We start from the raw sequence: 17,202 nt of genomic DNA, 5'->3' as shown, positions 1-17,202 counted from the left end.
TGTATTTAAGCCATTTTATTGATGATAAGAAATGGATGAATTTGACTATGAGTGGGAAAATAACACCTTTTCATTTATTGCAATGGTCTTGGGATGATGAACGGCATAACACTGTTGTGGGAACGACTGTTTGGGTTTTGAATCAACCTGGTCATACCAACATGACATACCTATATTCGATATAGTACATTAATGAGCAGAATATCAATGACTGTCCAAAATAATAATGAAAGAATGTGCACACTTAGTTGCCCGGATAAGTGTTGAGGTAATGAGTTCAAATACTATTCAGACAAATGGACAGAGAATACAATCATCCAGACAGGGAATATGTGCAGAAGAGGTAAAAAAAAAATAAAAAAAATGCTAGCCTCTGTCCCGGATCTGTTCGTGCCATCTTGCCAATCCCGATGGTCATTGACATGGCAAGATGTAGCAACAGATCTGGATCCAGGCTAATTAATTACATAAGAATTGAGACATTTGTTTCTAAAATGGCACCCTATTCCCTACATAGCGCACTACTTTTGATCAGGGCCCACAGGATTCTGGTCAAAAGCAGTGCACTATATAGGGGATCGGGTGCCATTTGGGACAAGAGAGACATATTAGATAAAAACATAAAATCTTGGCACAAAGCTGGACTTAGGAAAATGCAGTCAAATGCCTGACACAGTAGAATAGTTTGTTTTACAGACAAAAATGGATTGGCCATATCCCAAACAACCTTACTCCATGAATCAGAGCTGGGCTTTGAAAGAGCAAAAATTAAGATACACTATTTTCTTGTGTGTATCAATAGGAAACATTGGCCAGGGTTCTCGAAAATAACAAATAATGAAAGCATCATGTATCAACTTATTACAATAAATGAATAAAATAAAATTGCGACAAGGAATCGTGATCATGGGAATCATTAAATTATTTGATATTCGGAATGACTAAGTTACCAAATCAAGTCATAAAAACATTAAAACGGGATAGTTCACCAAATTACAAATTGGTTTCCTTACCTTATAAGCAGTCTGTGGCAGTGGCCAGGTAAACAAAACCAAAGCATGGACTTACCTTGTCAATAGACTGCTTATAGGGTAAGGGAAACTGTGTCATTGTGTAATTTGGGGTAATTCTCTCTTTAACGACAGACACATTGAATCTTAGCTATGGATAAGATCCTCGTAGTAGAACATACAGCAGGGATCATCAACTACAATCAGCCGCGGGCCGATTTTATTCTTGAGCGGATGGCCAGAGGGATAGAAGATAATTACAAATCATTTATAGGCTAAACATTTACCGTAAGGCCAAACAGATACAGTACCAGTCAAAAAGTTCCGGATTGACTGACCTTCATGTCTTAAAGTAATGATGGACTGTCGTATCGCTTTGCTTATTTGAGGTATTCTTGCCTTAATATGGACTTGGTCTTTTGCCAAATAAGCAAATATACCAATCCTACCTCGTCACAACACAACTGATTGGCTCAAACGCATTAAGGGAAGAAATTCCATAAATGAACTTTAGGCACACCTGTAAATTGAAATGCATTCCAGGTGAGTACATCAAGAAGCTGGTTGAGAGAATGCCAAGAGTGTGAAAAGCTATCAAGGCAAAGGGTGGCTACTTTGTAAAATGTTAAATATATTTTGATTTGTTTAGCACTTTTTTGGTTACTACATGATTCCATATGTGTTATTTCTACAATGTAGAAAATAGTAAAAATAAAGAAAAACCTTTGAATGAGTACGTGTCCAAACTTTTGACTGGTACTGTATATTTGACTAAAACAATCATTCCAAACCTTGCTTACATTTGTATACGATCACATATCTCTATTATGCGTGGGAATAGGCGGTGCCAGAGGAAAGCCCATAAAATTGTCAGAGACTCCAGTCAGCCAAGTCAGACTGTTCTCTGCTACCACACGGCAAGCAGTACCGGAGCACCAAGTCTAGGTCCAAAAGGCTTCTTAACAGCTTCTACTCCCAAGTCATAAGACTGCTGAACAATTCATTAAATGGCCACCGGTCTATCACATTGACCCCTCCCTCCATTTGTTTTGTACATATTTTCTTAACTCTTCTTGAACCGCACTGTTGGTTAAGGGCTTGTAAGTAAGCATTTCACAGTAAGGTTGTATTGGGCGCATTTGACAAATAAAGTTTGATTTGAATACTTTGGAACAGATTTCCTCAATGAAAATCAATTGGAGCCAATATATTGTTGTTTTTACAGTACTTTATGTCCAACCAAGTTCTCTTTTGTTGCTCAGAAATAAAATAAAATGCAATTAAAATCCCTGCCCGGGACCACCAGTTGGGGAACCCAGACAGAGAGTATGTTTTTGTCAGAATGACTCCTCTTCAACTCTTAATCTCATTCTCTTATTTGATTCAGTTTTCAGGACATGTACTCAAACAATTTCAGCAGGACTTCTGTCACACAATAAATTTGGATAAGAAGCTTTAAAGCAAACCAACACAAACACAGAGTACACAAACATAGTTAGACTCGCCATTACCTGGTAACGATCATAAGGTCATGTTGGTGTACAATTAACCTCAACAGGACTTGAAATGCAGTTGAACCAGGTTGGCCATGGGTTCAACCATAAACTTCAACAGCCAATGGCAGATATAGGCGATAAAATAGGGTCTGCATTGTGTGACATGTTAAAAACTCTCCGTTGCCATTGGCTACTGGTCATGAAGTGATCTACCTTCTTGCTCCTAATTGGCCATTCAGTTTAAACAAATCAACCAATCATCACGACTATGTAAGAGAGAAACCAACCTATCGCTCACACGACAGAGGAAACCATGGAAACGGCGTGACAATGTTGACTGACTGAAGTGTGATTTTTGTTACTCTTACAGAACCTCTAAAAGCGCTCTAGAAAAAAAGTGCATCATTATATGTCAAATACTGAGAAAGCGTTTTAAACATTAACAAACAGCACTAATATTAAATATCAGTATTTTCTTATTTTTTTCCCCCACTAGTGCAACAGACGTATTAAAAATAAAATACAGCATAAACTTTTGCAAGCAATCTTAAAATCTTTTTAAATATTAATCTATAACTACAGCCACTACAGCAGAATATGTTAAAGGCAACGTGATGATTGATGCATGAACAAACATGCCAACATTATAGACCTCTTTTTATAGAAATAAATAGCTCAAATAATCTTTATCCTCTTTCTTTCCTAAATAATGTCCATCTCTATAGCACATTTCTGATGAACATTGAATATAAAGCATCTATAGCACACGACTGCAAACTTCAACACTACCGTTTATACATAATATACAGTGGCAAGAAAAAGCATGTGAACCCTTTGCAATTACCTGGATTTCTGCATAAATTGGTCATCAAATTGATCTGATCTTCATCTAAGTCACAAACATAGTGTGCTTAGACTAATAACACAAATTATTGTATTTTTCTTGTCTATATTGAATACATCATTTAAACATTGGAAAAAGTATGTGAACCCCAAGGCTAATGACTTCTCCAAAAGCTGATTGGAGTCAGCTAACCTGGAGTCCAATCAATGAGAAGAGATTGGCGACGTTGTTTAGAGCTGCCTTGCCCTATAAAAAAAAATTAAAAAAATAAAAACTCACAAAATTTGAGTTTGCTCTTCACGAGAAGCATCGCCTGACGTGAACCATGCCTGGAACAAAAAGAGATCTCAGAAGACCTAAGAATTGTTGACTTGCATAAAGCTGGAAAGGGTTACAAAAGTATCTCTAAAAGCCTTGATGTTCATCAGTCCACAGTAAGACAAATTGTCTATAAATGGAGAAAGTTCAGCACTGTTGGACAGATGAAACTACAGTTGAGTTGTTTGGAAGGAACACACAACACTATGTGTGGAGAAAAAAAGGCACAGCACACCAACATCAAAACCTCATCCCAACTGTAAAGTATGGTGGAGGGAGCATCATAGTTTGGGGCTGCCTCAGGGCCTGGACAGCTTGCTACCGTAGACAGAAAAAATGAATTCCTTAGTTTATCAAGACATTTTGCAGGAGAATGTTAGGCTATCTGTCCGCCAATTGAAGCGCAACAGAAGTTGGGTGATGCAACAGGACAACGACCCAAAACGCAGAAATAAATCAACAACTGAATGACTTCAACAGAAGAAAATACACCTTCTGGAGTGGCCCAGTCCTGACCTCAACCCAATTGAGATACTGCTGTGGCATGACCTCGAGAGCAGTTCACACCAGACATCAAGAATATTGCTGAACTGAAACAGTTTTGTAAATATGAATGGTCCAAAATTCCTCCTGACCGTTGTGCAGGTCTGATCCGCAACTACAGAAAACGTTTGGTTGAGGTTATTGCTGCCAAAGGAGGGTAATCAAGTTATTAAATCCAAGGGTTCCCATACTTTTCCCACCCTGCACTGTGAATGTTTACACGGTGTGTTCAATAAAGACATGAAAACGTACAATTGCTTGTGTGTTATTAGTTTAAGCAGACTGTGTTCGTCTATTGTTGTGACCTAGATGAAGATCAGATCAAATTTTATGACCAATTTATGCAGAAATCCAGGTATTTCCAAAGGGTTCACATGCTTTTTCTTGCTACTGTAGCTGAATCTTTCATTTCGACTTTGGAGAAGAAAAAAAAAAAAAAACTTACAGAATGGACACCTGTAGACTCTTAATACTTATACGTATGACCTTCATTTTTATAACACCAAATGCAGTAATCTTTTTATATTATAAACAACATTATGTACAGTGTTTAATGTCTAAAAGAAGACAAGATTGTCAGGAACTGAAAACCCCCTAAAGCTGAATCCCGAATGACACCCCACTCCCTATATAGTGCACTACTTTTGACCGGAGCCCTATGGGCCCTGGTCTAACGTACAGCAGTTCACTATACAGGGGAAAAGGGAGCCATTTGGAGCACACGTAAATAAACAAGTGCATTGTGTTTTCTCTATTGTGACAGTGACTTTAAAAACACCTTTTACTTGAAACCCATTTTCAATCTCTGAGGGGCAAGGCAGTACAATATTCAGTATTGGAAGAGAACATGGAGAGATGAGAAACCACTGTAGTGTGTGTGTGTTCATGTCAGGCTAGCACTACTAAAACAAACCAGCGCGTAACTTAGAACAGAATTCGGTGCTCAACTTCACTAAACATCTCTCCATTGAAAAAACTAAACGGGGAAGCAGCACACGGGCTGCATCTCAATGGTCTAAAAATGGCTTTCTCTCGTTTCCTTTATCTACAATGACCTACAAACAAAGGATAAGTCAAAGCCTACCAGAGGATCAGCTTCCAACTGTTGTCTTCTGTCAGAAGGAGCCCACATTAGACTTGAGATGCCTCCCTGGGGTGGGTGCATGGCTTGGGTCGGTGTGCATTGTTGCCTGAGCTCAACGACTTGCTTGAATGCATTAACGTTACAGTATTGCGAGTGGATCCATACAGGCTAACTCTTTCCTCTTCTCCCATCATTGCACTGAGCAAAAATAACTGGTCAGGTGTAAGACAGCCTAACTATGAGCTTCCACCATTTTGTTTTCACTTGTCAAGGCAATCAGTGCAGATGAAGAAACAAGAAGAGGACTTTGAGGCAATTGAGATCAAGTCTGCATCCCAAATGTCACCCTATTCCCAATATAGTGCACTACCTTTGACCAGAGCCATTTGGGAGGCATCCAGAGACACTTCCTACTTCTCCACCAGCTGTGTGTCGTTGCACGAGTCATCCTGCTCAGCAGAGGGCTCCAGAGAGTCAGCTGACCTATGACATCGAACAAATCGCAACTGGTCATAAAGTTGGATAGAGGGCACAGTTATGAAGCCATTGTGGCAAAGAACCAAATATGTGCCCTCTATCCAACTCTATGTAATTGGCGGGCAATAAGAAGCCCTTCCGGTGTACTGGCTGTAAATACAACAGCGTTATATATATATATATATATATATATATCATAATAAACGGCTGTAACATATATAAATGTATTATACATTATGTTTATAGCCAGTTTAACATATAAATGGCATCATGTCAATCAACAATCAGCAACTTTTCGCTCATGGAAGTTGTGGTTTGCGTGCACTGGATGTAGGACTATAGCCGTTTCTCAACTGGCACCCTATTCAGCGCACTACTTTTGACCAGAGCCTTATGAGCCCTGGCTAAACATATTACACTAAATAGGGAATAGGGTGCATTTGGGATGTAGCTTATGCATGTAATTCACTGCAGCTTACAGAGCTAGTGGCTAGTATAGGGTTAACGCCTGCCTTTACAACACTCCTATAGATTAGTGGCACACTGGAGAAACCATTTTACGAAATGAAGATAGAACAGACACGTTCTGTGAATGCCATCAATTCTGAAATAGAGGCATAATGAATTCATTTGCAACCCCGTTTAAAAACATAAAACAGTAGCTGCCTTATGGACCAACCGGCCTATTGGTACCGTAAGAGTTCCACAGACCAAAGTAATTGACAGCTGAAAAATCCAAGGCTGTGCGAGAGATGGTGCTCGGCTGATGATCATGCTAAGGATGCACCTAGTGTTCAATATTGCACTGTTCCCATGGCGACCACACCATGGAGTGGCTGATTGGCCAATAAAGACCTTGGAATAAAAATGTTCTCAAGGTGACAAGATATCTTCTCATTTTATGTTCGACCAAGTCTGCAGCTGGTATGTCATGTATTGCCCTCCCTTACACATACACACACACACACACACACACACAGGTTGGGAGTCTATTTTAACTAACTGTTTAGCATCTTGATAAAAAGCATCCCAGACACATTCTCTGCAATGCTCTCAGTGAATAAAGAGAGAACGAGAGCCTGCTCTTTCATGACATCCGTCCTCCTGCTTACAGCTATTTTCTCAGTTGAAATCAAAATGGCCGCCGAGATTACAGCATCTACAAAGTCCAATAGTCCTGCTGAGTTTACGTTTCAAATCCGTTTGCCAGGTCAGAAACTCACAGGCAGGGTCCCTGTATGCTTTTGCGGAGACTTACGGGCCCCTGGTCTTGTTACCTGCCTGATGATGTCTTTACCCCCACCATAAAGTTGGATAGAGGACACACAAAATGTACTACTTTAAAATGGAGTTAGCCCTCAATGTTGCTGCCCATTTGGTCAAAAAAGCAGCCATTGAAAAGATAAGGGATGAGCTCTCGTACATATCTATGGTAAAGGAGGGTTTGGTCCCTTCATGAGAATCTCCACTGGGTTTGTATGCTCCAGGGTAAGGTGTGGACCTAACCTAACCAGGCCCTAACCAGGCCTAACCAGGCCTCTTGTCTTGTCTATCCTCTGTTCTGTAATGCATTGTAATGGTCTATGGAGCATCTATCTGTCTGTGGTGTCTGTGTCTGTCTTTTAGTCAAGGCTAAGGGCCGAAAACACATTGGTTTTTATTTTTAACTAAAAAGCAGCATGTTTATCAACTTCCACTTTCTCCAACAGTTGCTGAATTTCCTCTTCAGTTGTGTGTGTGTGTTGGCTGACTGGTACGTCAAGGGGTTTCAAATGACAGGGTCTGTTCTGTTGGTGTGACTGGAAACAAAATGGCCGACCCTTCTTTGGGGGGGGTCCTGAGTGGTGAAAGGGGTTAGCAGAGGATGTCCGCCTTCACGTGCAGAATTTTGGAGAAGCCCGGTCTCTTCTTCAAGCCCTGGAGGGTAAGGAGGGATGGATGGAGGGCTTAGACCACTACAATCATTTATGCAGAGAAAAGTCAACATCACTTCTTTCATTTGTAGACCATTGTGCATACGCACACACACAGTAGAGGCCGTTGAACCATCAAAAAGGTGTGTGTAAATGAGCATGCCTCAATCTATTTCTATCTATCTGAGTGAGTGCATTTAAACATTAGGGCCCGGTGACGATACCAGCATCGCGATACTCGTTAGTATCATGGCAAGGAAGCAAAACGCAAAGCGGCTTCAACTTCTTTAGGAAAACAGCCCTAATGTTGGAAACAAACATCAATACGTCGTCATCCCGAGTCACATTTACTTATTTCCCAAACTATTAACACACTACATTTTACATACAGCAGGTTTTAAAAACGAAAAAATAAAAATTAAAAAAAGAGTTCGGTCTGCTTTGCGTTTTCGACCATGGGAAAAATATTGCGATGCCGATATCGTCATAGCCCTATTAAGAATGTGTGAACCTAAAAATATGCTTAAGAGAATCTGGGAGAATCTGTATTTAGATACAGAAAAGTAAGCATATAACTCAGTTTGTAGACCATTGCGTGCACACATGTACACGCGTAAGAAATGAATGATTGTGCTGGTTCTTTATAGAGGTTTTCACTGACTGTACAGTACACACACAACTCATAGGTTTCTCCCCCTCGAGGGTTTATTGAGTTTGACTAAATGTTTGCTTTGCTTCTCCCCTGTCTGGCTACAGCCATGACAAATGAACAGTGCCGAAATTACACACACACACACACACACACACACACACACACACACACACACACACACACACTTTTAGGTCTCTGGAGTTAGTTACTTAACGGCTATGAGCAATCTAGCACAGCATCCGCCAGTGAGAAAGGGACACCTTCCACACTGACTCACAGAAGGAGGGAAGGCTCACACGCCCACCCTATTCCCTATTTAGTGCACTACTTTGACCAGGGCCCATAGAGAAAAATGTAGACGAAGTCCGAGTGCAAATATCGAAGCGCTCTTCCTCTTAACCTCTGAGTGGCGCCCGTCGTGGGCGTGCCCCGCTTCCTCTCTTCAGAAAGCAGCTGTATTATTCCATTTCCTCAGTTCCTCAGACGACCAGCTGAACTGGCCTTCCTTGAGTCATGTACGGTTGAGTATGGTTGAGTTGTAATAATAGACAACTCTCACTCACCCACCGAACCATCACTAAAGGATGCTACAGAGTTAGTCATATACATTACATGTATACTGTGGGCAGGAGAGAACCCAAAGACAGGAAATTGTTTGGAGTGGCATAGTTAGGAGTTGCCCTCAAAGAACTGATCCAGAGTAAGTTTTAATAGTATTGGGTCCCCCCCTTATTACGTGTATTACACCCCCTTTTAAAAATGATCTAAGATTGTTTAAATGCAATTATTTTTAAGAGCATTGGGATGTGGTCTCTGAAGTGGAAGTTAAAGCTCCGTTATAATTACCTGCAGCTTGTTCACCATCTCATCAAAGAGCTTCCTAGCCTCAGGGCTATTGGGGTCCTCGAAGTAGTCCTCTACACCGATCTGCACCACGATGGACTTCAGGTTACGACACACACCTGGAGGGGCGAGATTGTGTACAACCCTCACACGGAAGCAGCAGACTCGCCACCCAATTCCAAATAGACCCCTCGACCCTACGCCCTAGCCACTTGTGTAGATGTGAAATGATTGACTGGATGACAAAAGTGCAGACCTGGGTTCAAAAATGGTGCTTACGCAACACTTTGAGCCCTTGCTTGCGCAATGGAAGACTAAAATGGGCAGGGATTTCACTTTTGGGATTGTTCTACTGGTTCCTTTGTGAAAATAAAGCACATATTTATTTGAACCTGGGTCTGGTCTAGGATGTACTCACTGTTGACGTATAGCAGTGTCTTAGGGGTGGAGGTGAGGACCCGCATCTCTAGAACATCCAGACCCTCCCAGTAGTGTTCTATGTAGTGTATTATGCAGTGTAGTAGGGTGTACTCACTGTTGAAGTGAAGCAGGGCCTTAGGGGTGACCGGGGTGGAGGTGAGGACCAGCATCTCCAGGCCCTTCAGACCCTCCCTGCACACCTCAGCTGCCACTTCCTGGTTGACCTCACTCACATGGTCCAGCTCCAACACCTGCAGACGCATGCAGTTCCTCGCTGCAGGGGGGGAAAGAGGGAGGAGGAGAGAAGGAGATTGAGATGCCTTTGATACCAACAACTTAGTCGGTAGTATGTAAGTAAGTAGCATTGACCGCACCAGAACAGCCCATAGGGCAGGAGAGTATCTTCCGTTTCTGTAGCGTGAGGCAGCTAGAAGCACAAGTTCAACCCCTGGACAGGACGCTTGGTATGTGCTACTCCATTGTTTTTCAAGTGCTAGGTAAGATATCTAAAGAGCCTATCCAGAGTCTAAAGCACCACATATTGATATACGTTTGTTCATGGGTTGAAGTGTTAGCATTGCTTACATGAAAATAAAACTTAACAATGCGACCTAAATAAGTTTAAAAGAGAGACGGTCATAGCGAAAGCGCACATATCCAGCCTACAAAACCAAAACAGTGTGTTCACCGTGTTTCTACCATTTGTATGATAATCTCAGATATATTTGAGATGATTCAATTCAACAGCTTGGGGATAGTGTTTCATCATGTTTCGCCCTAGATGGTAGGATGAGTGTGAACCGATCAGAATGGCTGATTTCCAAATGGCATCCTATTCCCTTAACAGTGCACTCACTACCTTACACTAGCGCACATACGGTGCCTTCAGAAAGTATTCATACCCCTTGATTTATTCCACATTTTGTTGTGTTACCAGACTGAATTCAAAATTGATTAAAACAAATGTTCTCACCCATCATCAAAGAACACCCACAACGACAAAGTGAAAACATGTTTTTAGAAATGTTTGCAATTTCATTGAAAATGAAATAATGTAATTTACATAAGTATTCACACCCCTGACTCAATGTTAGAATCAGCTTTGGCAGTGATTACAGTGTTTCTGGGTAAGTCTCTAAGAGCTCTGCACACATGGATTGTACAGCATTTCCACTTTATTCTTTTTATTATTCAAGCTCTGTCAAGTTTGTTGTTGATCATTGCTAGACAGCCATTTTCCAAGTCTTGCCATAGATTTTCAAGCCAATTTAAGTCAAAACTGTAACTAGGCCCCTCAGGAACATTCAATGTCGTTTTGGTATGGTACTCCAGTGTATATTTGGCCTCGTGTTTTAGGTTATTGTCCTGCTGAAAGGTGTATTTGTCTCCCCGTGTCTGTGGAAAAGTAGACAGGTTTTCCTCTAGGAGCTCTATTCCATTTATTATAATTTAAAAAAAAATTAAACTCCCTTGACGATGACAAGCATACCCATAACATGATGCAGCCACCACCATGCTTGAAAATATGAAGAATGGTACTCAGTGATGTGTTGTGTTGGATTTGCCCCAAACATAACGCTTTGTATTCAGGACAAAGTTAATTTCACTTTAGTGCCTTATTCAAACAGGATACATGTTTTGGGATATTTTTTTATTCTGTACAGGCTTCCTTTTCACTATGTCAATTAGATAAGTATTGTGTAGTAATTACAATGTTATTGATCCATCCTCAGTTTTCACCTATCACAACCATTAAAAGTGCTTTAAAATCACCATTGGCCTCATGGTGAAATCCCTGAGTGGTTTCCTTCCTCTCCAGCAACTGAGTTAGGAAGGACGCCTGTATCTTTGTAGTGACTGGGTGTATTGAAACACCATCCAAAGTGTAATTAATAACTTCACCATGCTCAAAGGGATATTCAATGTCTTTTTTTTTTTATCTACCAATAGGTATCTTTGCGCGGCATTGGAAAGCCTCCCTGGTTCTGTTGTAGATTCTACACTATATATACACAAAAGTATGTGGACACCACTTCAAATTAGTGGATTCGGCTATTTCAGCCACACCAGTTCCTGACATGTTTATAAAATCAAGCACACAGCCATGCAATCTCCATAGACAAACATTAGGAGTAGAATGGCCCGTACTTAAGAGCTCAGTGACTTTCAACGTGGGACAGTCATAGGATGCCACCTTTCAGTTTGGCAAAATCTCTGCCCTGCTAGAGCTGCCCAGGTCAACTTTTAGTGCTTGTTATTGTGAAGTGGAAACATCTAGGAGCAACAATGGCTCAGGCGCTAAGTGCTAGGCCACACAAGCTCACAGAACGGGACCGCCGAGTGCTGAAGCGCGTAGTGTATAAAAATCGTCTGTCCTCGGTTGCAACACTCACTACCGAGTTCCAAACTGCCTCTGGAAGCAACATCAGCACAATAACTGTTCGTCGGGAGCTTCATGAAATGGGTTTCCATGGCCGAGCAGCCGCACATAAGCGTAAGATCACCATGCGCAATGCCAAGCGTCGGATGTCAGTCCGAAGGACTAATCTGGGTTTGGTGGATGCCAGGAGAACGTTACCTGCCCCAACACATAATGCCAACTGTAAAGTTTGGTGGAGGAGGAATAATGGTCTGGGGCTGTTTTTCATGGTTCCGGCTAGGCCCCTTAGTTCCATTGAAGCAAAATCTTAACACTACAGCATACAATGACATTCTACACAATTCTGTGCATCCAACTTTGTGGCAACAGTTTGGGGAAGGCCCTTTCCTGTTTCAGCATGACAATGCCCCCGTGCACAAAGCGAGGTCCATACAGAAATGGTTTGTAGAGATTGGTGTGGAGGAACTTGACTGGCCTGTAAAGAGTCCTGACCTCAACCCCATCGAACACCTTTGCGATGAATTGGAATGGCCAAAATCAGTGCCCGACCTCACCATTACTCGACCTCACCATTGCTTGTGCCTGAATGGAAGCAAGTCCCCGCAGCAATGTTCCAACATCTAGCGGAAAGCCTTCTCAGGAGAGTGGAGGCTGTTTTAGCTGCAAAGGGGGGACCAACTACATATTAATACCCATGGTTTTGGAAGGAGATGTTTGATGAGCAGGTGTCCACATACACTACATGACCAAAAGTATGTTTGAAATTCACTGCTCGACTTGAGGGACCTTACAGTTAACTGTATGTGTGGGGTACAGAGATGAGGTAATCATTCAAAAATCATATTAAACACTACCATTGCACACAGAGTGAGTCCATGCAACTTATTGTGACTTGTTAAGCAAATGTTGTCTCCTGAACTTATTTAGGCTTTCCAATAAAAAAAAAAGAGGTTGAATACCTTTTCAGCTTTACATTTTTAATTAATTAGTAAACATTTCTAAAAATATAATTCCACTTTGACATTATGGGGTATTGTATATGTAGGCCAATGACCCAAAATCTAAATTTATAAAATGTTAAATTCAGGCTGTAACACAAGAAAATGTGGAAAAAGTCAAGGGTTGTGAATACTTTTTGAAGGCATTGTTGGGCTCTGGCCAAGAGTAGTGCACTATATAGGAAATAGGGTGCCATTTGAGAGGCACTCAATATCCTTTCCTATTGCCACCCCACATCCTCACTCAGCCCATGTTTGTTTATTTAAAAAAAATGTATTTCACCTTTATTTAACCAGGTAGGCCAGTTGAGAACAAGTTCTCATTTACAACTGCGACCTGGCCAAGATAAAGCAAAGCAGTGCGACAAAAACAACACAGAGTTACACATAAACAAAACGTACAGTCAATAACACACTATAAACAATCTATGTACAGTGTGTGCAAATGTAGAAGAGTAGGGAGGTAAGAGAATAAATAGGCCATAGAGGCAAAATAATTACAATTTAGCATTAACACTGGAGTGATAGATGTGCAGATGACGATGTGCAAGTAGAGATACTGAGGTGCAAAAGAGCAAGAAAATAAATAAGAATATGGGGATGTACTGATAGACAGGCCACCAAAACATCTGTTTCTCATCTAGCCACAAAAGTAATTTCCTCCCTCTGTTCCTGCATGCTGTGAATCGTGAGTAGGAACGCAATAGCTGGGTTACATTTCCTTCTGCACGCATCCCGCTTCCCATACGTGTGGATGGGCCAGAAATAAATCAGAATATTTTGTTCCTCAGAAAAAAGAAATCTAAATGTGACAAATAACCCCTTGAAGTACAAAGTCCTATCCATCAACAAACAGTCCCTCCAGGATTCCGCGAACTCATAATTAAATGCAAAATCAACCAATCAGCATATATTACGCGAGAGCTGACAATTTTGACCAATTCCCGCACTTTTAGCACATAAATGGGTCCAATCAAAAGCAGGTTCGTAATGTTGACTAATTACTGCACTGTTACCATGTAAAATGGCCCAATCCAACCACACGTCATCAAAGTTTTCCCCCTAGCCTATCAGCGTATTCACGTGCGAAGATGATGGCTGACAGGCAGTACAATGAACAGAAATCAATGTCATTTGCCAACAAAAAAAACGACCGTGTGAAAAAAATTCCGAATGTTTTTGGAAACTAGAGAAAGTCGACAAAGTCACTTCAATTATTTGAAGTGACTGTTTGTCCACTTTCTCACAGCAGCTGCAGATCACCATGACTGAAGTGGTAGCAGGGAAGACCGTGGCAAGTGCTGAAAGTAGTATGAATCAAGGTGAGTGGCGTTTTACTCAAACTTTTACTCCGCTAACCTTGGCTTTAGTAGGGTGGTCGGCACTCTGCTCTCCCCAGTCTGTCTATGGAGAGCGCTGCTCAAAACGCCGAGTGCTATTTGTCAGCTTTGCCGTTTTAAACTCTCTGTAAAACATAATACGGATCACGAAAGCACAATCTTTGTGGATTTTTTTAGAAATGGAACAGTACATTTCAACCACGATACTCTATTTCTGTTTTCTGTTCGTCTCCCTTACGACCCTTTCAGGAAAAAAAGTAACTCAAGAATTTAAGAAAACTTATTAGAAAGAAATATCGATCCTCAAATTGAAAGCGATTGATCAGCTTTGAATCTATTTGGGGTGGTTTTTGAGAGAGAGCGAGTGGGTAGGAATGGGAGGTGCATCTTGTGTTGATAGCAAGCCCCAAGCCTGATGGATCGGAGTGGTGTGTGTGACTGATGTGTGAGTGGATTATGACAGAGCTGTTTGTTCAGGAAAATAAACAAAATTGAGCACTATACAAACATTAGGAGTAGAATGGACCGTACTTAAGAGCTCAGTGACTTTCAACGTGGCACAGTCATAGGATGCCAACTTTCAGTTTGGCAAAATCTCTGCCCTGCTAGAGCTGCACAAGTCAACTATAAGTGCTTGTTATTGTGAAGTGGAAACATCTAGGAGTGTTTTTCAGATGTTTGTAATTGCTTTTGGATTATGTATTCTGCTTTTTATTGCTTTATATGAAATTAGCATGATAAAAACCATTGCAAAATGTATCGCAGAATTTCAGAAAAGCTGCGACAAAATCAAGCATTTTTGGCCGCAGAAATCACAAAAACACAATTGCGAAATCCTGGAGGGACTGAACAAAGACCTCTGATATGAGCCATACAAAGCACTTCAATCCAAATGGTTTCTTTTTTCTGAAAGAATAGTCCCTATATCAGTTTATTTATTAAATGACCAATGAGATGAATTATTCATTAGATATTTATCCAAATTAAATTTCCTCACCCAACGAGGCTAGTCCCTGAATGCCACAACCTGCCCCGCCAACGCCCAGGGCTCTGAGGTACGGCCAGCATCGGCCAATGGTCTGCAGGCATCGGTTGCTGAAGCGAGCCGGTTGTTGGCTGGAGGAGAGAGAGAGAGAGGTACGTCACAATATATATGTGTTAACAGTGTTCATAAAATAAATGTGTGCTAAGAGTGGCCTCTCACCATGGATGTAGTGGTGCCACCTGGAGGGAGATTATGTCTCTACAGCCTGCTCCTAGAGCCCAGATCACCTCCTGTCCTACAGGGTCTGTGGCACTCCTAGAACAAAAAACACCAATTCACCATACTTCATGGTATATCAACCTAGACACCCATTCATAATATATATCAGGGGTCTCCAACTCATGGCACGTGGGCCAAACGCGGCTCGTCTACTGATTTTATGTGGCAGATTAAATGCTAGTGTACTTACAGTATATTCTGTAATACTACAGTTAAATACTATATAGTATACTGTAGTGGATTATATTGTATAGAGTGCGAGCACCCCGTGGTGGTAGTACCTGTAAAGACAGGTGGGTTGTTTAGCAACAAAGCCGATGCATGCGCAATCGTGGAGCAAAACAGGCGGGGTTGGCTTAGAATTAAAGGATTGTTGACAACATGCAAACTATATTTCCTCTCCAAAGCTTTACTGAAAACATAAATACATTTGCACAATGAGCACTTGTCTCTCAAATACATCATTGCAGTTGTTGGTTAGCTAGCTAGCAAATGTTTTGGGATATTAGCATAGACATGATAAGAGTCAAAACAAGACATGGTATCAATAACAAGATACAACGAGTTGAAATGAGCCACCTACAATTCCCCACATGGCAGCTTCTTGTCATTGTTGCTAGCTATCTGACCATCCAGAATCATAACACACGGACTTCTGCCCCATCGACGCAGGCGCTAGTGATAACCCGCAATTTCAAATAACCCATCCTCAACCTCCCAACTATATGTGATTAAGTGAAAATTTTAGGCCCGCACCCGACCCTAACCCACAAATATAGAAAAGGCACTGTCCAGTCAGAGACAGGCCTATGTTTCTGCTTATAATTTCCCACATTGTGGTACGTTATTTGTTAGTAAACTTTTCTATAATTAGATACATGCAGCTTCTCTTGTCATTAACTGTTGCCCTAGAAAATCGATAGAATAAATGATTCAATCTAGTTGACGTCGGTAAAATTCTTTCATCTCTGCTTCTCTTGCTCAGCAAAGATGTTTAGGGATGCAAGATTTTCTGTGCAAAATTTCCTAATAACAGTTTGACCGGTTCTAAGGAAATTTAAAAAAGGTGTGAATACTACCCAACATGTTTCTGATAAGATTTCAGTTTGACTTTATGATGCTGATAAAGATAGCACCTATAGATGGTCACTAACTGTCTAAATGTGTATAGCGCCTCGCAATCATCACATAACACTCATCATCCTCTACACCAAAACTTTCCTGAACATTAGGCTATTGTTCTGGTCCACCCTTCTATTGATTTTCAACTCTCCTTTTTGCAGCTTTTCTCTTCTAGAATTAAACTCCAACATTGTTCTTTTTGACTCAGTGAATCGAAGTTAACTTTTTCTGACCAAGTTCCGAAAAGCATTTGGCGATTGGAGCGTAATTAGGCCCTAAAGCTTAGGCTACACACAAACAGCAGAAAAAAATGAATGAAATAAATACATAAAATGTCCTAAAACAAAAATATACAGAAATAATACTTCCTGTTTGCACTGGCAATTGAACCACTTTCAGAAAGTATTAGACAGGACCAAGCGTAACAGGTATCAGTATTGGTAAACATGAATATAAACTAAACTTATCTGCAGATGATCTCCTGATATACCTAACCAA

At 41.0% G+C, this 17,202-nt stretch overlaps 1 protein-coding gene across 2 annotated transcripts in view; it reads right to left on the bottom strand.

Annotated features, from left to right (window-relative positions):
- The window catches only part of LOC106602765 (F-box only protein 41), a 110,449-nt gene continuing 93,247 nt past the window's right edge, over positions 1-17,202 (bottom strand). For both annotated transcript variants that reach the window (XM_014195607.2, XM_014195608.2), the window contains exons 10-14: positions 15,523-15,618; positions 15,316-15,434; positions 9,716-9,874; positions 9,184-9,299; positions 1-7,689 (exon numbers count right to left, since the gene is read on the bottom strand). In XM_014195607.2, coding sequence (XP_014051082.1) covers positions 7,627-7,689; positions 9,184-9,299; positions 9,716-9,874; positions 15,316-15,434; positions 15,523-15,618 — 553 coding nt within the window. In that variant the 3' untranslated portion in view covers positions 1-7,626. The remainder of the gene's footprint in view (positions 7,690-9,183; positions 9,300-9,715; positions 9,875-15,315; positions 15,435-15,522; positions 15,619-17,202) is intronic.

Source organism: Salmo salar, chromosome ssa04 (assembly GCF_905237065.1).
Source record: "Salmo salar chromosome ssa04, Ssal_v3.1, whole genome shotgun sequence".
Classification (NCBI taxonomy): Eukaryota; Metazoa; Chordata; class Actinopteri; order Salmoniformes; family Salmonidae; genus Salmo; species Salmo salar.
Note: the sequence above shows the minus strand (reverse complement) of the source record. Positions and strands in the feature narration are given on the sequence as shown.